The 23205-nt window shown below is 45.2% G+C and overlaps 6 protein-coding genes across 6 annotated transcripts; 4 read left to right on the top strand and 2 right to left on the bottom strand.

Annotated features, from left to right (window-relative positions):
• The first annotated feature begins 1837 nt into the window (after positions 1-1837).
• Positions 1838-4359, top strand: F5J12DRAFT_767781 (uncharacterized protein). Its single transcript, XM_051742209.1, has 5 exons — positions 1838-1949; positions 2023-2393; positions 2446-3388; positions 3461-4104; positions 4172-4359. Coding segments are annotated over exons 1-4 (1818 nt in total). The 5' UTR covers positions 1838-1948; the 3' UTR covers positions 3964-4104; positions 4172-4359.
• An 883-nt stretch (positions 4360-5242) lies between these two features.
• Positions 5243-6071, top strand: F5J12DRAFT_905256 (uncharacterized protein; the record flags this gene model as incomplete). Its single annotated transcript, XM_051748639.1, has 2 exons — positions 5243-5829; positions 5936-6071. 2 exons carry the CDS (start codon positions 5243-5245, stop codon positions 6069-6071), a joined length of 723 nt encoding a protein of 240 aa, XP_051600447.1.
• A 1442-nt stretch (positions 6072-7513) lies between these two features.
• On the bottom strand, positions 7514-9904 carry F5J12DRAFT_905259 (uncharacterized protein; the record flags this gene model as incomplete). Its single annotated transcript, XM_051748640.1, has 13 exons — positions 7514-7539; positions 7593-7929; positions 7972-7991; positions 8040-8107; positions 8156-8265; positions 8296-8411; positions 8460-8598; positions 8621-8674; positions 8738-9210; positions 9271-9344; positions 9399-9440; positions 9490-9578; positions 9851-9904. 13 exons carry the CDS (start codon positions 9902-9904, stop codon positions 7514-7516), a joined length of 1602 nt encoding a protein of 533 aa, XP_051600446.1.
• Positions 9905-18543: 8639 nt separating this feature from the next.
• On the bottom strand, positions 18544-19164 carry F5J12DRAFT_782384 (uncharacterized protein; the record flags this gene model as incomplete). The annotated part of the gene is made up of 3 exons (XM_051742726.1): positions 18544-18591; positions 18755-18958; positions 19000-19164. The coding sequence occupies 3 exons, from the start codon at positions 19162-19164 to the stop codon at positions 18544-18546; spliced, it is 417 nt and encodes a 138-aa protein (XP_051600445.1).
• Positions 19165-20095: 931 nt separating this feature from the next.
• On the top strand, positions 20096-20617 carry F5J12DRAFT_719793 (uncharacterized protein; the record flags this gene model as incomplete). The annotated part of the gene is made up of 1 exon (XM_051741193.1): positions 20096-20617. One exon carries the CDS (start codon positions 20096-20098, stop codon positions 20615-20617), a length of 522 nt encoding a protein of 173 aa, XP_051600444.1.
• A 108-nt stretch (positions 20618-20725) lies between these two features.
• F5J12DRAFT_720089 (uncharacterized protein) lies at positions 20726-21109 on the top strand (the record flags this gene model as incomplete). Its single annotated transcript, XM_051741214.1, has 1 exon — positions 20726-21109. A coding segment is annotated over one exon (384 nt), but the record flags the coding sequence as incomplete, so codon positions are not given.
• Positions 21110-23205: the final 2096 nt, after the last annotated feature.

The following is a 23205-nucleotide window of genomic DNA, read 5'->3' as shown; positions in this document are numbered from 1 at the left end:
CCAATCCTCTTTGCATGCTTACTTTTCATTTCTCACTTACTCATCATGATTACTCATTGTTTACAGTCCTTACTCATTACTTACCAAGCATTTGTGCCTCATTTGTCATAGGCTGCACTCCTCCCACAGTATATAAACCCCCCTGTACTTAGCTACAACCTAAGCAATCCAGTCAGTTCAGATCATCTCAGACATATTGTCAACAGTTGAGGCTGCCCAAATGGGTCTATCTGTCATTGATCATCATCCTTGGTAGTTGAGGCTCCTTGAGGGGGTCTATCTGCCTTCATCAGTTCTATCTACACTTAGTCAGCATCTCTTGCTTAGTCATCCTCTTGCTCATCAACATCTGCTGCCAGGAGTCCTTTCTGCTGAATACCTTTCCTCTATTCAGCATCCTTTACCTTCTCATCACTCACCCATCCACTCCTGCATCATTCATCATCCACTTGCACCAGGAGCCCATTACATTGAAGTTCCTTACTCCAGTCAGCTCCCCCTTCACAGTCTTCATTCATTTACCCACTTCTGCAAGATTATTCTGCCCTCCAGGTACCACAGAGGCACACCACCACTTGCTCTTTTATTTGTCTTTGATGTTGGTTTTTGGTTGGTTTACAACACCTTTCCACACTTTGACTCACATTGCCTCTGAAGCCATGCTGTTGGGAAATCACAATGACCTGCAATAATATCACCAACCCAGTGATGGCATGTGATGTGATCAAATCTTTCTTTGTGCAAGAGGTTGAGATGACAATGGCCATGAGACAAGTCTGGATTGTGAGAATATATCCCACCAATGTCTTGAGCTGCACTGAGGTGATCTAAAACTTGTCAATAGTTGAGGCCACTGTTATGGTCACCAGTATGAAGGAAAGCAAACAGTAACTCAAGGTGATTATCACCTGATCAAGAAGACTGAACTGCTCAAATGGATTCAGCTTCTGCTGTTTTGCAATATTGATCACTACTGCCTTGACCATTGTTTGCAGGTCATAATAGAGGTAATGTGGCATCAGATGGCAGCACTGGTCACAATAGCTTGCATATGGGAGATGGGCAACACAACAGCTGAGGTGGATGACCTGTTCAGAGAGTGAGAGCTGAATGGAATGTTGATATAGGGGTCAATCAGGCACTGGAGAAGTTGGCTCAGAAAGTGGAGGGCATCCACATCAGTGGTGGTGTTGATGTTGAGGTCATGAGGCTGAGTCATATTACCAAGTTTGATGAGAGCTGTCATGAGTTCAATCACATGAGGAATATTTTTCTGATTGATGCCCAAAATGTACTATCACTTACTACACAATTTGCCTCCTCATTAGTTGGCCAGTTTTTCAAAATGATGGCTTCTTCCCTAACAACACATTTTCTGTTGGGTCACATGTCATGAAATATGCATCCTTAGGTACTACAAAGTTGAATGACATCAATCCACTGAGTATTTGTTGAGGTAGCAAAAACAGCATGACCAGCAGAGGAATCACACCTGTGATGGCCAGACCTGAAACTTTGCAGTGTGATGATGTGTTACTGTCTGTGACATTTGTGACAGCCAACTAGTGGGAGGCAAACTGTGTGGTAGGCAATAGTAGTATCTAGGAGCATGTTTATGCTGATAATGCTTCACTTTTGTTATGACTTAAAGCTGCAATTATACTGTTCTAATGTGCTATACAGACTTAAAAGTTTGGTGCTGCAAACTTGGCCACTGTGGCTGAAATATGGACCCCAGACACTGATTGGGGGAGGACAGAGATGACTTAGTGTTTCGGCATTTGCCGATCGCCCGCCTCTTGGGCATAGGCGCCAGATATGAGCCACCCTATTTAAATGGAGCTCTCTCGGCGGCCTCTCTGGAGTCCCTCGTCGAATCTCTATCTATCTACACGACACGATCGTATATCTCAGCTCGCTTTCCGTTTCATTTCTGGATTCAAACAATAGTCTGTCGTTCAGTTTCTTTATGATTATCCTCATACTAACCATTTGTATCTCGTTTTCCGTCTCTTCGTTCAGTGCTTTCTGACGAAGGGTTCGAAAAATACAACAAATCCCCAAGGTTCCACGAAGCTCAGAGATCTGTGGATGATGGTCTCTCCCCGACCATCTCCTCTCAGGGCCTGGCCGACGCCACCGCGTCCCGCGCTATTTCCTTCACTCCTGATCCACACACTGTCCCTCTTGCGGAAGCCCTGTCGTACTATTCAGGTTTGCCTTCTGAGCCAACGCTGCTATACCGAACGGGCAAGGAGCAGTGGTCTTCGCCCAAGGGGCCAGAGGCCCAGCGCCGAACGAAGGAGTTATACGAAATCTTCGATCATCCCATCGCCCAGTGCTGGAACAAGGACTTGGGGTGGAAGGTTGTCGCCATCATGGACGATCACAGTGCCAGTCATGATATCCTATCATATCATAGAATTTGCTAACTTGGACCTCTAGATCCGCTTTACAACCATAGATGTCGTTCGTTTCAAGAAGATCGAGGTCGACGAACCGAATGACGACGAGGAAGACGACGAGGGTGAAGACGATAACGAGGACGAAGAGCCGACCAAGACCAAGAAACGGAACGTCGGTCCTGTGACTATCTGGATTGGTGTTTTCCCCGACACTACCACCCCTACGGCTGCCTGCAACGCGGCTCAGGAAGTCCTAGCCCTTCTCAATCACTACCGTATCACCGATGTCGACGTCGACTTTCGCGAATCTTTCTACACGCGCGAGGCTGGTCCTCAGCTTCTCAAACCAGTCGAGGATCTGCACCCACTCGTCGACGTCATTAGCCCCCTTACTCCAGCCCTCGGTCTCGGCATCTCCACCAAGGCCTGGCCCGAGATTCAGGGGACGATGGCCCTCTACCTCGCAGAAGGTGGAATCAGAAACAGATTCCTGGGGCTTTCGTGCCGCCATGTTCTGATTGGGCAGCAGGAAGGCAACGCCGACTACAGGTACAACCGCAGTGCACCTTCCAAGGACGTCCTCCTGCTCGGTGATAGAGCATATGAGGATCTGTTAGATTCGATCAAAGTTGAGATTGAAAGACAAAGAATTTTAATCAATCGCTGGACCAAACAGCTCGCCGGGTTCTTGGAGAGGGAGAGTGGCACAGACCAGGCCGACGTTCGGCGGGCGGCGGCATCACGGATTTTTACTCAGATGTTACTGGACAGGGCCAAGACCGCTAAGGAGGCGCTTCCAGCGTTGCTTGAACGAGTCAGTACTGATTGGAAAAATCTTGACGACCGTGTTCTTGGCCACGTCCTCCGCTCCCCTGCCATCGCTCTCGGTGTCGGGGAACATCGTTTTACGGAAGATTGGGGAATCTTCCAGGTCGACCGGGCTAAGCTTGGTGACGGTTTCCAGGGTAATAAGTTGGACCTCGGTGCGTTTTGACCATTCATCCGAACAAGACCGTCTACTAATCTACCTAAATATTTGTTTTGTTGATATCCAGGAACGAAGATGTCGCCCGACGAGTTTGTGGAGAAATGCTTCCCTCGCGGAGACGCTGACTGGAAATTCGAGTTTCCCCTTGATCGTCTGCTTCCGCTTAAGGGTACCATCACCGACGAATTGATGCGCGCTCCTGACATGTGGGACGCGGACGGCAAACCGTGCTTATTGGTCGTCAAAAACGGTAATGCCACTGGCATCACCATCGGCCGCGCCACCGGCGTCTTCTCCATCGTCCGCGAATACTCCACGGACATGACCAGCAACCAAACCTCGATGGAATGGGCAATCATCAACTACGATAGCAAGTCCGACGTCTTCTCGGAACCGGGCGACTCCGGCTCCATCATTGCCGACCTCCATGGTCGCATCGGGGGGTTACTCACGGGTGGTTCCGGCAAGACCAACTCCTCCGACATTACTTATGCCACGCCGTTCTGGTGGCTCCTCCAGCGCATTAAGGCGAACGGATTCCCTGACGCGCACCTCGACGTCCTCGCCTAGGGATCTTGTCATCAACAACGACCTCGACATCAAAGATCAGTTCTTTTTCTTCTGCGACTTCTATGCTTTCTTCTACGCTCCTGTATCTATTGGCTGGTCATTATTGCAGACGAGTGCTTGGACCGGCGGATTGCTGTTTAGGTTCGTCTTCATTTTCATTCTCCGTCCCGTCCTTTTGTACTTACAACTGACTTGGTACCTTCTCTAGGACTTGGACTATTGGACTCGTCCTTCAGGCATACTTTTCCCTTCACGCAACTTGACGGCCTTGACGTCCAGGTTCCATACGACTCGACGTGGTTCACTGGACTATCGGACAACACGCTCGCCACTTTTCGAGTGGGATCTGGTAGGCATATGCAGGTGTCGACGCGTTTTTACATAGCTTCTCGTTGTTTCGGACACTCGCGACTTCGTCGTGTACAGCATATCCCCCCTTCCAACTCACCTATGCCCATCGTTCGTCTATCTTCCCTCGTCTAGCCCCAGTTGTGTCGTCTACACCTTCCCCTTCATATATCGTCCCCCCTCACTCATCCTGTAAACGCCCCCTCCTATATGTTGAATGGACATTGTTGATTTTGTTGTTAAACTGCGCGTGATGAAATGAAGTTCGATATTGTGACTTCGAGGCGAAGTGTCTGTGCTGTCACCCAACGCCCCTTGTCTGATTGGGAAGGTCTTGTAGCCACCACTCCTATGTTCCTGCTTTCATCAACCTTGTAGTAGGCAAACCTTGCCTTTGACTTCACCTCATGGCTATATGATATTTGGGGATGTCTGGAGATTAATGTTGGCAAGTATCTCTCATACCTATGTACATTGCCTCTACATTTCATTCTATAATTTCTACCAGTTCAGATACTTACAACCCCAGTCATACATAGCCACTGCATTTGCATATTTTGCACACTAATTTAAACCTTCTGCTTTTGTACAACAAAAACAATGTGGCAATTTTGTGATGACCATCAGACTCAGGAAGTGCTGCCTGCATCAGCACTAACCTTGCTTGTGCCTCTTTCTTACCTGCCTCTTTCAATGACACAAACACACAATGACAGGAGATAAGTTTCATGTCCATCATCCCTTGTGCACAGTCAGTGTCCTGGTGGATGAGTACTAATGGCAGTGTGTAGTCTATGGTACACTCCCTACCAATAGTATCCATTGTCCATAGCATCCAATGAGTAGAGTAGTAATGTCCTTGTGAGTACTCTACCCTGAAGTCCATAGCAAGATGGCACACATGATTGGCATGATGTTGCAGTCTAGAGCTATGCCACTGAGTGCTCAGACTAGAGCCAAATTGCAACAGTTCTGGAAGATGGGCAAATATCTCATCTTGCATGAAATGTCAATGCTAGGAAAGACATTTCTCACACAACTGTCTTGGAACATTGATATAGGGAAAATGGTGGTTGGGCAATGTGCCAGTGATCATTTGTTTGGTGGCATTAGTGTTATCATGTGTGGAGATTTCCATCAATTCCCCCCCATTGCTGTAGGACCCACTGAGGCTCTCTATTTTCCTACAACAATGCAGTGTGACTGCACTCTCCCCAACTTTGGTTGTGCAATTTATGAAGAATTTCAAAAAGTAGTGGTTCATCAAGAGCAGATCCAGGTGACAGATGCCATCTGGCATGACTTTCTACAATGCTTGTGCTATGGCCAAGTCCAAGCACATCATATTGAGATGTTATGCTCTCTTGTACTCACTAACCCCAGATGTATGCCCACCAATTTCTCCTCTGCACCTTGGACTGATGCCTGTCTGGCTACACCCTGTCATGATGTTAAATGGCTCTGGGATGAGATTGCAGTTCTAAATCATGCACAGAAAAAACAGATATGTATTCATTAGTACTGTGACAGACACTATCAAAGGTCAATCATTGACATTGGTTGAATGCTTTGCTCTTGCCACATGAGGGATGGCAAGGGGTGATCATACATGACAATGGAGAAGTGAGTTACCAGACGATGTGGATATGTCAGTGGGCATGAAGGTGATGGTCACAAAAAATGTGCAAACTGACCTTGACATCACCAATGGAGCATGTGGCACCATTCACTTCAGTCAACCCCCTTTGGAGACCTATTAGGTCTACATATTTCTACAGATGTATATACCTATGAGGTCTCAACAGGTCAGGTATCCCCAGTCACTGGTGGGGAAAATATTTTCTCCAGCACTATGCTTGGGGATTCTCCACACCTGCCATTTTATAGAGGAGGGAGAAAAGGATTTTGCCATAATTGATATACATTATCCTGAATATGTCAGGGTGACTGGGGTCCAGATGGACCTTTCTCCAGCTGAAATTGGGCCTCAATGGGACATTCTCCATGCTAAAATGGACCCAAAAGAAGCTTTCCCCAGCTAAAATAGGGCCTCAGTAGGGGATTTTCCATGCCAAAAAGGATCCAAATGAAGCTTTCTCCAATTGAAATTGGACCTCAATGGGACATTCTCCATGCTAAAAAAGACCCAAATGAAGCCTTCTCCAGGTGAAATTGGACCTCAATGGGACATTCTCCATGCTAAAAAGGACCCAAATGAAGCCTTCTCCAGGTGAAATTGGACCTCAATGGGACACTCCATGCCAAGGACCACACATTGTTTTGGTTGGGGTACATGGTGCATTCAGTAGGTGAATCTGGCATAAAACCAAGTCATGAATGCTGCCCTGAAGGATCTCAGAACTCCCAAGGTGGAAAATGTTAAGTCCATGTCAATGATGTGTCTCAGCACCCCAGCTGTTGTTGATTGAGTGCAACTTCCTCAGTATCAATTCCTCCCCCAGTTTGTTGGGACCATTGGTTCTGACACAATGTACTCATGTTCACAACTGCACTGCTTTCAAGATGCTGGTGAGATGACACAACTGAATCTTTCCCCTGAATTGGTTGTGATTGTGCCAACATCTGCCAAGTGGGTGTTCCAACCATGGTGTGGAGATTTACCAAGTAAGCACCTAGATGCATAATTCCAACCACTTTACTAGGAGATCCTTCATGCCTATTTTTGGCATTTCCTGCCAATTCCTCAGGGATGTGCTTGTAATTTTTGCACTTTTCAGTAGTTCCATTAACATATTTACATTCCTGATGTGAATGTGATCACATATTACAGCCATTCAATGTACATCTCCAAACTCTAGTATCTACATCTTTTTGATGGTAATTGAATTGGTGAGGATGGCAAGTAGCCATTTTCAAGACCCTCCAACCACCCATCTTCTGTGAATTCCTCTTCATCTGTTTGTCCAATATCATACTCTTCTGATAGTGCCATCTCTCCAATGGCCTCCAATAGTTCATCACCTTCTGATGTCAAATTCTCCCACTCACAGTCATAGTCTTCTGGCTGTTGCTCAGCTGCATGGTGCATGGCAGGCACTCCACATGGCTTGTGAGGGGCTGAATGAAATGCTGCTACCTCTGCTGTGGGTCCCCATGGCCTTGATGGAGGCCAAGCATGTGGTATATGTCAAACCTTGGCTTCCCATTTAGTATATGTTTCCACCAGACTATCCTTTTGTGATCACACATGATACTTGTAAAATGCATCTAGAAAGTGACAAACTCAGAAACCATGTGATATCAATAATAACTCTACTCACCAACATTGTTCTGAGCAACCTCTACACTTTTCCACTCCACAGAAAACCACTCCTGTAAAATGGTCTGCTCTCTTGACAATCTTCTTTCTTCTTCATTGCAATGATCAACCTCCAACATAAGTCTTATTCCCTTGCACACACCCTCATCAGCAAGCCAACCAGGGGGATCAGGGTAACCCTCCTCAATTCCAACATCCTGCCAAATATCACTATCAACATACAGTTGAAAAATACCCTTAGATGGTATGGGAGGAGGAGCAATAGCACCAGGAGGTGCTTTCTGCAGCCAAATCATACCCTGCAATTCACCACAGAGATTATTATATGCTGTGACTAGCTTCAGTACAGTGGGTTCTCATCATTTGATGGATGACTCCACACATGATTGTAAATGATTTTCTATGGCTTGTTATTGGCAATAGAAACCAAAAACAAAACACCACTCACCATTGACAGAGCTCCTGTATGATTGTTCCAACCTCTCCAACTCAAACTTGTGTTGATGAAGCCACTCTCTAATTCAAATCTTTAAGGCTTGTGTATTTGTTTGGGTCTGTAGTCACTTATTGTTCCTCAACAGGTGTAGGTCCACATGTGCAGAAACTCCCAATGCTTTCTTTTTTTGGCTAAGAGCCTGAGTTGCCTTTGACAGGGAGGCTTTTGCTGCAGCATGCTGGAGATTGTAGTCAATGAGGTCATTGACATGATCATTGACAAGATCCTTCTCCAATTGATCCACATGGCACTGGTAATCTTCAACAGTCTTTTCCAGTGCAAGTATATGTGCCAACTGTTCAGCACCCTTGTTCTTTGACTGCCCTAGATATCTGATGAGAATATGATTGCAAGCACAAGGAAAAGACTAACTGGGTAAGGGTTGAGTTTGTGGATGCACCTGTGCAGCCCACTGCTCTCTCAGTATTTGCATGTCAACATGCCATGCATGGAGGGCTGCCAAAGCCAACATTTTCTTGCTTTTGCAGAGGGTCCATTTCTTGTTCAACCACTGGCCAAGAGCAGCAAAAGACTTTCTTATCCAGGTGAAGAATCTGATTGTCAAGAACAAATAGTCTTTGATGATGCTGAGGAGGAAGTTAGCACCTGAACTTTGCAGTATATTACAGAAGCAGAAGATCAATACTTACACTGGAAACTTGGAGGGTGGGAACGAGTATCTTCAAAGAGCTCCACAGCTGCCCACACCCTTCACCATCTGACAAACCAAAGCCCACACATTTACATGGGTAGTATACCAACTGGCAAGGCCACTGATGACCATTAGCATGGAAAACTGAGATACCAAACTTCAACCTAGATAATATTCCATCATCCAGGAGCTTCCACTTGTGGCAACTATGCTCCAGTTGACAGCCAATGTCATACAAGAGACCAACAGTCATGGTGGCAGGGAGATGCTCAAACAAATGTTTCACTAGCACTAGAGCATAGTGCTGCCTTTCCTCTGCTGATTTCATATTGACCAACCAGAGAACATGATCATGATGACAGAGAAAAGCCATAAGCCCTGTGTCTGCAAAGAAAGAGGTACTTGCTTTTTGCCTCTTCTCATCTGCTGCCTGGAAAGGTGCACCACATCCATCCAACACAGAAGTAGGAACTTTCATCCCATCCTCCAGACTGTCCTCCTTTGATTGATTTTGAATCAGGGAATATTAACTAGATGGGAGGGACTGCTGTTGCCCAATGAAAAGTTCCATAGCCTTCACATCTGACTCAGGGATGAAGACAGTACTGGTAGGGTTAGGAGAGTCATTTGCAGCAGAGTTATGGGGATTATGGGTTCACTTTGGAGTGAAACATGCATCCAAACAGACAATGCACCCCAAACTATTGGCAGTCAGCAATCAAGTCACTAGTAGTGTGCCTGTGAACTCACTCATCCTGAGCAGCACCAGTTCTCTGCAAATCACCTCCAAAACAAAGAAGGCAATGAGTTTTGAGAAGGGACCAAGGTTGCAGGGTGAACTAGAGTGTGAAAACTCAGTCTTCAAAGTAGGACAAAGTCTATATTATTAACCAACCTAGAGTGTGAAAACTACTCAAGCTGGTAAGTAACAGCAGGGTATAATACAAGTAAGGAACATTACCTCAGTCTTCAAAGTAGGACAAAGTCTGAGGTACAAGGAAAAATGAAGTGGCTAAATTGTATGGAAATATTATGTAAGCAGTGCTTGCTGTACACAACAGCAGTATGTTCCAACAATGAGCACACAAGTAATCACTTGCTCAAGAACTACCTTGTTTTTCAGAGGCTGAGGGAAAGGAGTGTACCAGGGCAGCAATATATTCATCAGAGTATATTCTCAACACTGTATACCAATGATAAGCATTGGTAGATCATCTTCAAAGAGTGTCCTGGTGGTTTTTGGTCAGTACACTTGTCATGGAGACACTCAAATGCATGCATGTGTGCCATAGGATATACCACTGCAGCAAGAACAGTACTCTACAGTAATGTACATGCAGGGACATGTCATACAGTAACATAGGGGTACAGAGTGGGTGAAATGTACATAGGATGAAGATTAATATCATGAAGCAGAACATACCTTTGACTGCATCTTGTACCCTTGGGCATCCAAAAAACTTTCAAGTGCCTCACACCATGCAGTTGTGTTGAAGGTCAACTGCACAAAAAGTGTTTTCACAAACTCCAGGACACAAAGATCTACAGCAAGAGTTGGAGTAATTGGTGAGCATGCAAACAGGCCATGCCCTATGAGCTGTACAGTGGCTGGAGTGCATGTGCAGTAGCTGATCTCAATATCCTCCAAACCTGATACATGTAAGCCCAGTGCTAGGGGGATACAAAAGCTACATATAGTCAAAGAAAAGACAACAGACACTGAGCTGATGCACAGCACATATGGCATAAAATCTGCACATTTATTTTTCACAGCTGCACTGCCACACTACTGCACCCATTCAACTGCGTCATTACCTTTTGCAGCTGCACCACCACACCACTGCACCCATTCAACTGCATCATTACCTTTTGCAGCCACATTGCCACACCACTGCACACATTCAACCATGTTTTTATGTGTTGTGGCTGCACAACTGCACTGCCACACCCACTTGATTGCATCACTGTTACCTTGCACAGCTACACTACCATGTTATTGTATAATATATAGATGATATTTCCTTTGTAAACTCAACTACTATACCATGTCCAATTACATTACTGTGCCACAAAGCACAGAAAAATATTTCCAGGGTGTAACACAGGGAGGAGGCAATTGTGCCACTACACTTGGAGCACCCCATCCCATCCTATGAACTTTTGATATGTTGTAGGCACACATGGCCCCTTTAAAGGGATATAATAACTAGATAGATATGTCCAATATATCAAAAAGGTGTCAACTTTGTCAGTTTTTCCCCCATCACACTTTCCAACCATTTATGCCCATTAGGATGGGCAGAAAAGCATTTATTTATGGTCTAATACAATTATAGTACATTTAACTATCATATGCAATGCCCACAGGGCAGGGACAGAGCACAGGAAGGAAGGGGAGGCTGGGGGCAATGAGGGCAGTGTGTGGGAATGTTGGATATCAGGCACATGCAAAATGAGGACATGTTTTGGGAATAGTGGCTGTGCATTGTGTGACACAACTTCTGGGAAGCATGTGACTAAGGGGAAAGCTGAAGGGAATTCCCTAGGCTGGTCCCAAGGGGTGCTCAGTGGGAAAGGGAATAGAATATGACTGTAGAGGCAAGTAGGTAGTCAGGTGTAAGTTGCAGAATTTAATTCTGGGGGGCAGTAAGTGCATGAGACACAGAGAAGCTGGGTATATGAAATTCCAAACAGTGTTCTTGACTTGTTGGCAGTATTTCTGAGATGAGGGTTATGCAAGTAGGGACTTGTGAATGCAGAGGATGCAGGAGGCACTGAGGATGCTATCGACACTGTAGAGGAAATAGACTCTTTAGACTCTGGGAACTCTTAGACTCACAAATATTCCAACATCAAGATGGAATTATATAGTACATGGGGTATAGGTATGAGTCAGAATAAAGTGGGGTGGGTAAACTAAAATCCCAGAAAATAAAGGTGGACATGTCAGACATCAATGATGTACAGGAACATATGAAATTGGACTGGTAAGTAGTAAACAAGGGAGGCAAAGGGAAGGATGGGCATCTTCCACAGGATGAGGGTATTGCATATTACAGTGTGAGATGTGAAAGGAAAAGTTTGTAGGGAGAGGCAGTGGTGCTGAAGGGAAGAGCATATGAATGTGAAGTAAGGTTTGCAGAATTTGGGGCAACAGGGGTAACCAGAGTTTTTTACTGACATCTGACAAGACTGACTGGTAACATGGTGGGGCAGTGGCTAGGGTGACACAATTGCAGAATTGCAGATCAATGTTCTGATGGCCCTGGATGGCATGCTGATGGCCAGGGGAAATTCTGAAGCTGACAGGGGATAGGAGAATACATGTGGTGACAAGCAGAGAGAATTCCAAAGGCAACAAACTGGGTAACACTGATAGGGGCTTGCCTTGGAGGTGGTGGAATTAACTGATGGTATCCTGCTTCAGCCTCAGGGAGTATACAACTCCCTACAGTGTTTTTATGCTTATGTAATCACATAAAATGCAGAGGAGTAATGAAAATTACCTGTGGGGATTTGTGGAAAAGAAACTCCTAAGGGGAGGGGGGAGATCTCAGATCTGCATTACTAGTACATTGATGCATCACTACTGGTAGGAGGGAGTTGGGCAGTCTTGCATCACAGTTAAGCTGCAATTATCATAATTGATGCACCAGGAAGACAGGGAATGGTGACTCAAGTAGTTCAATTATGTTGCTATATATGTAGTATGAAGTCATACCTGATGTCATAGCCATGTCTTGACCCTGGCCAGACTCAGCCTCACATTCACCCAGTCTGGCCTCAGCCTTGCCAAACCTCTACCCCCAGTTGGTCTAGTGTGGTGTAAGGAAAATCCAAGTATTCTGGACTGCTGAAACTAGAAGGCAGGACTCAGCACTTTGTAGTGGTAGGGTTTTGTGGCATTTTCAGTGTGTTCCACAGTGTAGTACTGGCAATGCAAGCAGTATACATAGTTCATGCACAGTGGTTTGCAAGGCAGGCAGCATAGACACAGACCATGGTAGAAGAAAGAGTCTGAAGGAAAGGAAGTAACCAGAACAAAGTGACCACAGGTATAGCAGTGTGTGAGAGGGTGCAAGGGTGTGGGAAGGTAGCATGTGAACAGTGGTGGGTGCAAACAGTATGGAGACATAATGATAGCCACAGAATGGTTGATAATAGGGGCTTACACATCTAGGGAATGCAGATTCCTCACAGTGGGTGGCACTACAAAGCAGTGCTACTATGCAGTGTCATTTTGGTTGAGCCTGACCCAGCCTCATCCCTGGTCCACCCTCATCTCTCTCCCAGTCTCTGGTCACCTTTGTCATGCCTTACTAATACTGTTCTTACCAATCATATTATCAATCATTGTGAGACCAGCACTACCAATCTCTGAACTATAGCTAACTCTAGTATATAAGCTCATAGATACTTGGCCTGTACTTCTTCAGTCCTGGACTCTCATCTTGGCCTCAGACTCAGACTGCAACCCCTGCAAGGGAATAGCACTGTGTCTCCAGTCACTATGTCCAATCAGTCCACCATCCAACTGCTGCCCCCTCTCTGTTCCCAACTTCTTGGCCTTGCACTCTCACCAGTCTCCAGTCCAGTCTTGAACCTGGCCACCCTGGACTTGACACCTGATGTGAAAATCTTGAGTCTACCTTCCACTGAGTGGTGCAGTGTACTATTACATGTTTTTGATATGATTTGAGAATCTGCACAATTCTTTGTGCCTTTTCGAATGCTTCCTGAGTGACTATTTCACTTTCCCAGTATTCCCCCCTGCAGGTATGGACTTGGGGATGTTGTAGGGGCTTCTTCTGAGTATTCCAAACCTTTCTAGATGGTTACATTGGCAATACATACCCTGGAACTTGACAAAACTCCTAAATACCAGAAGGAGGAGATTATGGCATAACACCTCAAGGAATCCACCTGATGTAATGAGGTATTGGTATGTTATAGGTACAGAGGCCCCCTCCAAGGGGGTGCCTTTTTTGAGTGCCCACATCAGGTGTATCAGAAATGCAGACACTTCTTTGTTTAAGCCTGACATCCTTTCCAGCTATTGTGGGACCCTTGGATACTTGATAGCAGGTCTAATTATGCGCCAATATACTCAGTGGAACTACTATACCATGTACAATTACAGTCTTAGCACCAGAATGCCTAGGAAATCATTTTCCAGCTGAGATTGTGTCACTGTACCTGAAGTACCCCACCACAGCTTATGAGTTTTGAATATGTTGTAGGCACATATGGCACCTTAAAGAGGACACAGTAGCCAGGTAGAAAAATCAAAAAGTTGTCTGCTTTTTATTTTATTTTTCCGCTGTCACACCTGCCATTATCAGAACTGATGCATAGGGAAGTGGGTGTTGGAACATAAAGTGCTCCTGTAGTACTTAACTACTGTGCGATGTTTTGGCTGCTTACATAAGCTGAAATAGCGCACATACTTGTAGTATTTTCTATTAGTATTCCCTCAGTAGTTTGTTCACTACTGAGGGTAAGTCTGTTTATATTACAAGTATTCTACTATACTGACATCCTGTAGTAGCCTACAGGTACAGTAATACACTCAGTAGTTTGTTCACTACTGAGGTAGCCCACAGATATTTCTACAGTGGGAAGGGCAGCAGAGAGTAGACATATTGTGTAGGGTTTGTACTGAGTTTACACAGGAAATATCATCTATGTATTATACAATAACATAGTTGTGTAGCTGCACAAGGTAATGACAATGCAGTCAAGTGGGTGCAGCTGCAAAAGGTAATGATGCAGTCAAATGGGCATGGCTGTGTGGCAGTGCAGCTGCAAGAAATAAATGTGCATATTTTACACCATAAGCACAAGTACATTGACTTGGTGTAGCAACTTGAGGCTCTACCACTATGTGCAGGCTTTGTGAAACCTCAAGGTACCACAGGTACAGCTTGACAAGGACTGGGATAATTTCTGACCACTGCCACCATTGCTTTTGTCAATTCTGCAAACTGCTTGGGGGAAAAGTACTCTGGATGACTGAAACCTCAGGCATGACATCAAAGATACCAAGTTCACACATAGGATGTTGTTGTTGAGGTCATTGTGGTATGGCATCTGCATGCTGGGCAAGTCATTGGTGGCCAGGAAGGACAAAAACAGGAGGGGGGCAGGAAGGTAGAGCAATTTCATACCAGGAGGGCAGCAGTGACAGGCTAGGGGAGGGGGGACAAACAAGGCCTGCATCAGGCCCTAGTCAAGGATGAACTACATACTGATGACTCTAGTGTTATAGACCAACTACTCAAGATCATTACAATTGCAGGATACAAAGAATGGGGCAAATGATGTACCACATGCAAGATACTGTGGTTACAAGCAATGGCAACAATGACAAGGATGCAAGTGACAATGGCAACAACTGGAGCAACAGCAATGACAATGACAACTAGACCTAGCACAGGTCAATGGCCAGTCAAGATTGACTGTGCTGTGCAATGGGAACAAGGCACTACAAGCATGGGTACTGGGCTTGGCAGCCCAAGGTTTCATTTTGAATTCATAGTGTTTTACTCACATTAATTCTACACTAGGGAAAACTGGTTTATGCCACAAGGTATGAGTGACATCCAGGCAATTGCAAGGCAAGAAAGGATGTCAACATCACTGAGAGCAACAGCAATGAAGAAGAAGACTAGACTTACCACAGATCAATGGCTGTACAAGACAGGAAGAGCTGTTCAACAGAAACAGGGTGCAACGAGCATGGATACTGAGCCCAATGGCTCTAGGGTTTGTTTTGAATTCAGAATGTTTTACTTACAGCTATCCTACTCTAGGGACAACAGGCATATGTGATGAAGTATGACCAAAGTACTAGCAACTGTGATTCAAGAAACTATGGTGATCTATGAGCAAATGTTGTGCAGATGTATGACAAGATTAGTATGATGACTACAGTTCAAGCTACAACCACAACTATCAAGGACACAAGATCTGACAGGCACAGATACTGAGCCAAATGGCTCAAGGTTTTGTTTCAGTCTTAAACTGTTTTACTTACATCTACTCTATTCTAGGAAAAACAGATGTGTGAGATGACACTTGAGCAACATCCAAGCTGCCACAATGCGAGGAACTACAAAGATCTATGCAGAAATACAGTGGACCATTGAGGAGAAGCTGTAAGCATATGCTTACTACTCATGCATGTGCCACTCATGTGCCACTTGCATTTCATATCACACTATCACATCTCCTATCATGCCCTTGCCTTTTGTCTGGGCATGCAGATCCCTACTGTGTTGTACTGTTTGGATCCTGGGGTATATATATCAGTGCTGCATGTATGCACAGGCACATCTCTTCTTTCCCTCTTTCTCCCTTGATCATCTTGTATCAGCATATGTGCTTGGTTGTCTAATCCACATGCCTGTCCATGTTCTGTTGTTGTTGTGATCTGTCTTGAGTGTGCTCACCCCTCCTGTGATGAGTTCCACTTTTTCTGAACATGCCATAGTGTGTGTTGATGCCTGATAAAGGTGTCAAGCTGCCATCTGGTCGCATTCCCTCCATCCATGTGCCCTTGACTACTCATAGTCAAGGGAATCACCCCCTGCCAGTGACATCATTGTCATCTCCACTGTCCTCATCTTTGTCTTTGCTGTCTCAGTCCTGCACTGCCTCTCTTCCACTACTGTCTATACCACCACCTGTGGCCCCATATAGTGCCAACCAATCTCCATCTTCCTCTCCTGCAGGTGTTCCTTCCCCACACACCCCTTTACCAGTGTCTCCTGCTTCCACAGACAGTTCCACAACAGTCTTCCCTGTTATCATAATGTCATTGACACAGTTCCACACAGCATGATGCAAGAATACTGTGCCCAGTAAGAACCCCCCCTTCTTGACAGTGGGCAATATCACCCTGGAAGGTTTGTGGAGTTGGGAACTGGGCTGCAAAAACTACTTCCAGTTGAAGAGTGTAGCAAAGGATGTTCAGGTCACTAAGGTTGCTGGCCACCTCCTGGATCCTTGCATGCAAAATTGGATCAGTAACAATGGCAGTTGACTGACTGCTCTGATCTTATGGATGAGGTTTGTATGTATTGGCTCCCCAGCAACTGTGCAGAAGCTATCCAGCAGAAGATGTTGTCATCAATGCAGGGTAGTAAGGCCTTTCATCTGTGGGCCATTGAGGTGGAGAGCCTGAATGTTCTGTTGCAAGGAAGTGAGTTCCACCTTACCAAAGTCCATCTCCACTTTCATTTAGAGTCACACATGCATCTGGACCTTACCACAGAATATCATCTGACTGCTGCCTGTTGCAAGAAATGATTCCATGCTTGGCTTGATTTGGTCCATCTCCTAGACAAGAAACATGTTCATGATGCTGCAAAGCTTGACACAGCTCTTCATAAGAAGCCCTTTCAGCCTAGTTGCTCAGCCAACACTACTGCAACTAGCTCAAAGGCACCAGATGGCCATGCTTGTACTCATCCTCCTGCCCTTATGGTCAAAGAGTGCCAGCTTCTCCATGATAATTCTGGTTGTTTCAAGTGCCATCATCTCTTCCAAAACCACACCACACACAACTGTCCAAATGATTTCCCAGATGCTAAGAACTACAAGGTGCTGACTGCAGCTGATGTTGAAGCTGCCATCATTGAAGAGGAGCCAGTGGCGAAGCATGCCCATATTACTGAAGTAGATGATGACACTGATGCCATCACTGTTGTTATGCCTTCAGCCACCCTTGGAGATGGAACTGACTCAGGTGAAGAGTACATTGCACCTCTTTCAGTTCCTCACCTTCAATGATCCTGCCATCTTGAAGAGCCTAATTTGACCTTCTCCTTGCCTGTAAAAGCACTGATTGACAGTGGTTCACATTTAGTTCTGATTGACAAAAGCCTTGTCTCAAAGCTGGGCCTCCAGCACCATCAGCTGCATAAGTCCCTTGATGTTTTGGTGGCACTTTCCTCTGGTGACCAGGAGGTCATGTCTTTACAGAGTTATGTTGTGCTGTCCTGTCTCTCTTCAGATTCACATTTTCATTGGAATTCTGTTCACACAATCAGTGTGCCCCATTTGTGTACATCACTTTTGTTAGGGCTTCCTTTTCTCTTGCATAATGGGCTTGTCATCCATCATGCTCTCCATACATGTGTCAATAAAAATACTGGTTACAATTTAATGAATTCTCCCCTGGTTTCTGTCCCCAACCCCTCTCAACTGGTGACTCCTACTGTTCAGGCTGTCAAGTAAATGAAGAATGCTGTTCTTGAAGAGCTATGTGGTGTCTTACCAACATATTGCAAACTTGCTGAGGTGGTGGTTACTCTGGTTTGTGCAGTGGATATCATTGGCATGGTACAGCACTGCATTGAGGTTCTTGTTGCTGCAGAAGAGCTGACAAAGCATGATGCATGACTCAAGGATGAGTTCATCAGCAAAACACAAAAATGTGTTAGTAACTCATAGCTGCCCATAGTATTTGCAAAATTCCATATTAGTCCAAAGCAATGTCAAGCATCCTAGCAACTCATAGTGCCAGAGTAGACTACACCAGACTTGCCCAAAGTAGTGGCCAGCATCCAAGCAACTCATAGCACCTGAGTAAGCCACACCAGTGATACCAGCAATCCAAAGACCAATAGCTACCTAGCATACAAGGGAACAGACACACCTGGCTAATACAGCAACCTAGATTCCCACTGTAGTAGAGAACTTGGTAGATCTAACTTTGTTCCTATGCATGAAGGCAACAACACACAGACATAACATACAGCATTTTTCAATAAGTACAGGAAAGTAATGGATAGTACTAGTCTAGACAAATGGCAAGTATTCAACTACCAGCATGCTCAATAACTGTGCCTATCAAGATCTGGCATAAGTAAAATAGTGGCTAAAAAGAAAAGAGCAAGCATGGCATACCATTGGACTTGAGAGATGGCTGCAGCTCACCAGCCAGAACACTAACGTCAAAAATAGGCTCCCCCAGTCCACATTTTTTCATTGCTACACATAATGAGCTAACCTCCATATCTTTTTCATGGACTCTTGCCTCGCCACTGCCCACCTTGTACTTGTACAACTTGGCTATCGATTTGTATTCATGGGTGATGCATGTGGCCAGAGCTTGTTCCACATGAAAGACTTCATGTTGTGCATGTGCTACATCAAGAAGGAGAAGTGCCTCATGATTCAGCTGACTCTTTGATTCATGCTGCAGATTGAAAACCTATCAATGAGTGGTTATTAGGAAGGAAAAAAAGAACTTACTGTGTGAGTGGATGACTCCAATATTCCATACATCTCAGCTAAGACACCAGTCATCTCCACTTTGACCTCAGCACTGCTAGAAAGGCTGTTGCAGGAAGAGAACCCCCCATCACGAGGCTTATGGGGCAGTCCTTTGCTGCCCAGGCAACACTTGACTGTGGGCATGGTCGATCCAGCATGAAGGTGTGTGTGATTGAGGTTATAAATGGACATGAGTGACTATGTTTGCAAATGGGATGTGATTGGGTAGTATATGAGAAATACACTCTGTAGCAATCTGAACAACATCCTGATTTGCACTGAAGTGATTGTCCAAGTTGCAGTAAAGGCAGCTTCCAGAGTCACAGCACTGTTGCAATGCACATGAGCCAGCCATCCTCTGGGTGCAATACCTGGGTCAATAACTTGGTCCATCTTCATGAGCCTCTCCAACCTTCAAGCTTGAACATTCATAACTCTCAACACCCAACACACTTAGAAGATGTCCTGATGAGCACTGACCCCAATGACTATGCAACTCATGATTACCAAGATTTTGTTCATATGGCATTTGACACATGGGGGACAACCACAGATGACTTTGAGGGTGCAGCTAAAACATTTGGACTTGGCCCAACATTTATGGACAAATTTAATGGCGACCAGTTCAGCAACCTATGGGTATCAAATCTGTACTACCCCTTCAACTCCCACAATGAATGGGAGCTGGCATCATGGTTACTTCATTCAGGCCTGAGCATGAGAGCTATAGACTCTTTCTTGTCATTGTCAATTGTAAGCCTGTCCCTATTCTCTCTGAAGATCATTATTGACATGTGCCAGATACAGCTACTAAACATTTCCTTTCAAACAGCCAGAGCACTTTGTGGGCTGGCTGAGTTACTCCCTGGCAGGCTGTGCTGGTGCTCAATGGAGATGACTCCTTTGCAGCCAACCAAACACCCTGTGCACTGGTACTGGCACAATCCCCTGGAATGCATTGCATTGCTCCTCAACCACCCTTTGTTCTCTGACCAGCTCAATTTCATTCTGGGGTGTGTATACAAAACACCCAAGATGCTTTGTAGGGTGTATACAGAGTGGATGACCACTGATGATGCTTGGCATATGCAGGTATGTTTCCACTGCAAGCTATAGATCCTTTTATTCAATTGACATACCCCAGTCACGGCTTCTGAGAAGAGCGACTCTTCTTGGCACAATACTTTCTTCAGATGAGATGAATATTACTACTTTATGTGGTGGCAGAGTTGCTCATCCACTTCTTGTCAGCCTAGCAAATATCAAGATGTCCACATGCCTAAAATTGTCATCCAACTCATTTATGCTTGCCACTCTCCTCCCCATCCCCAAGTTTGTGCACAAGAACAAGTGTATCCACAGCCTCCTTGAAGATAGGCTCATTCATGAATGCCTGGATATCGTACTTGAACCTGTCAAGCAAGCTGCCAAACTTGGCATTATATTACCAGATTCTCTGGGGCAAATGCAGTACTGTTTCATGCCAATCGTGGGTTATATCACCAACACTCCCAAGGCTGCCATGCTCGCAGCTGTTGGGGGAAAGACTTCCCCAATCACCATGGCAATGTACAAACAGTTTGGAGACCCATTCTGACATGAGCCACAAACCACATCCACCACTTTGGCTCAGCTCGCAGTGGTGAAATCAAAGGTCCACCCTACAAACATCCAAGTCTTCTTTCATGAAGCACAGCACTTTTGCCTCAGCAGAGTTGGTGACCCATTTTGGAGGGACATTCTGCTTTCTTGTCCAAGTACTTTTATAACTCTGGAGCCCCTTCACCACCTGCACAAGGAATTTTGGGACCATGACATGAAGTGGTGCATAAATGCAGTTGGTGAAGCTGAAATCAACTTTTGCTTCTCAGTTTTACAGCCTACTGCAGGGTTCTGTCACTTTAAAGGTGGTGTTGCTAAGCTGAAGCAGGTGACTGGATGCATGCACTGTGATGTCCAGCATTACATCATCAGTGTTATCGCTGGAGCAGCCCCTCCCAAAATTATTACTGCTATTCATGTGCTCATGGACTTCCAATACCAAGTCCAAGCTTACTGCATTGACAATGATGATCTTTGTATAATATAATATCTTCTGCACTGGATGAGTTTCATGCACACAAGCAGTCGATACTCAATCATGGTGCATGATGTGGTAAGGGAAACAAGCCCATTGACAATTGGCACATCCCCAAGTTAGAACTCATGCAACGCATTGTACCAAGTGTGAAGCATGTCAGAGTCACCATCCAATGGACTGCTGATGTAACTGAACACACCCATGTATTGGAGATCAAGACACCCACATCAGCTAGCAATAACAATAACTATGATCCTCAAATTTGCCAGTACCTCGATCGCACTGAAAATTGTAGGATGTTTGAACTTGCGACATCATTATATGAATTGAAGACTCACTCCCATGGTTGTGCAGAAGAAAAGTCCTTGGAGGTTGAGGATGGGAGTTCTGATGATGGCAACAGTGAGATCAGTGATCACAAGGAGGTGACATCAGTAGACCACTTTGTGAGCTGGTAGTCCTAGGGAATCTGTCCAGTGCTGGACAGCTCTGGACAGCTCTGGCCAGCAAAAGTGATTTACTGATGGAATCTAGTTTCCAAGACACCAGGTCCTGTGCAGCCTGTCACTGATTACTTTGCCATCTCTGTGCACCTCAGGACCCAGGATCCAGACTCCATTCCCTTCCCCTTGCATAGTTTTATCACAGATGGTACAATGATCAACCTTTCCTGCAACCCACCCTTGTGACACATTAGTGTTGATGGTGCTGCTGAGAAGTTTGGACTACTTCACCTCTGAGCCACCCTTGTCAATTTTCTAAATTGTGAGAAGGTGTATGGACCAAGCTCTGTGTACACTATAAGTGGGCAATGTCAGGGATCAAGCTCTTCAACCCTGCCTTTTACCAATCTGCAGGTTTGGTACAAGATGGGGCTGCAGAACATGGCAATACATGATATCATGGACATCCTCCCTGCCCAGACTCTCTTCTGTTCTCCACCTTGTGAGACCTGGACCCTTGGCCACTATGATGCAGCTATCATCAATGTGGACCCCTGTTTCAAATGGCCAGAGAGCGGCCTGAAAGGTTCATGGTCCACACAACTTTTCCATGTCACTCACAAGAGTATCTTAGGTCATGTTGTTGGCCAGCTCCATCTCCTGATGCACCCTTTTGGCAAGAGGGGGGTAAGATGGTCATGGACAGACTGTTTTTTGGTGTACATACAATGTTTTGACATAGCAGCTGAAGATGCAACACACCTACATATCCTTAGGCACACAACAAGAGCAAATGGCCAATGTCTTGGCGATGTCATCCTGCTCAGTGAGGTCTGGGCATTCACACATCTCATACCTCGCTTCAGGCAAACTGCAGATAATTGATTGATGGCATACAACTCCTTTGAGCATTCTACTGAATTCTATCTCAACAAATACTTTGACAAAAATACATACTTTTCCCTAAGTTGTTTGGACTCTCCTCCCATCTAGTCAACATACATGTTACCTTACCATATACCAGAGCTTATTACATGTTAATGTTGAAATGCATCAGTATTTTGAGTGGTGGCACCATTTTCAAATGTGTGACCCTACTTGTCAACAACCCTCAGAAATGTCCAAAGACTCAAACAAAAACAGATATCAAACAATAGTGGCACTCAAGGTGGCTTTGGAAGTGCTCTGGAATCGCACTCTGACAGGCCACTGCTGCTATAAAATTTGACTCTGATGTGCCATGCCCTGTGGCACTGCTTGACTAGCAATACATGGTAGTTACTTATCCTGGAAGATACATGTCAAATAACATATCAAACTCATATTAATGCATTGTACATGATTGATAAACATCTACCCATCATTTAAGAGCTACCAGATGCCCTGGAAATCTGTCCACCAAGATCTGCTCAAACAGCTGGATGAGACTGGCCTTCATGTTGCAATAGCAAGGCTTGAAAATGCATGACATGGAGTTGATGGTAGCAGCTCAGAATCTATGTCAACATTGCTGAGTTCAGGCTCCAGCTCCCCCACAACTCTCTTCTTCATCACTCCACCATCGCCAGTCACTCCAATCCTGTCAGATTTCGAATCCAGAACCTCTGATGACACAGACTCCACAGCTGAGCATGATGGGCATTATGCTTGGCTGCTAAATGC

The sequence above is a fragment of the Pisolithus orientalis genome (assembly GCF_024613125.1).
Source record: "Pisolithus orientalis strain OTSU chromosome Unknown F5J12scaffold_12, whole genome shotgun sequence".
NCBI classification, from domain to species: Eukaryota; Fungi; Basidiomycota; class Agaricomycetes; order Boletales; family Pisolithaceae; genus Pisolithus; species Pisolithus orientalis.
Note: the sequence above shows the minus strand (reverse complement) of the source record. Positions and strands in the feature narration are given on the sequence as shown.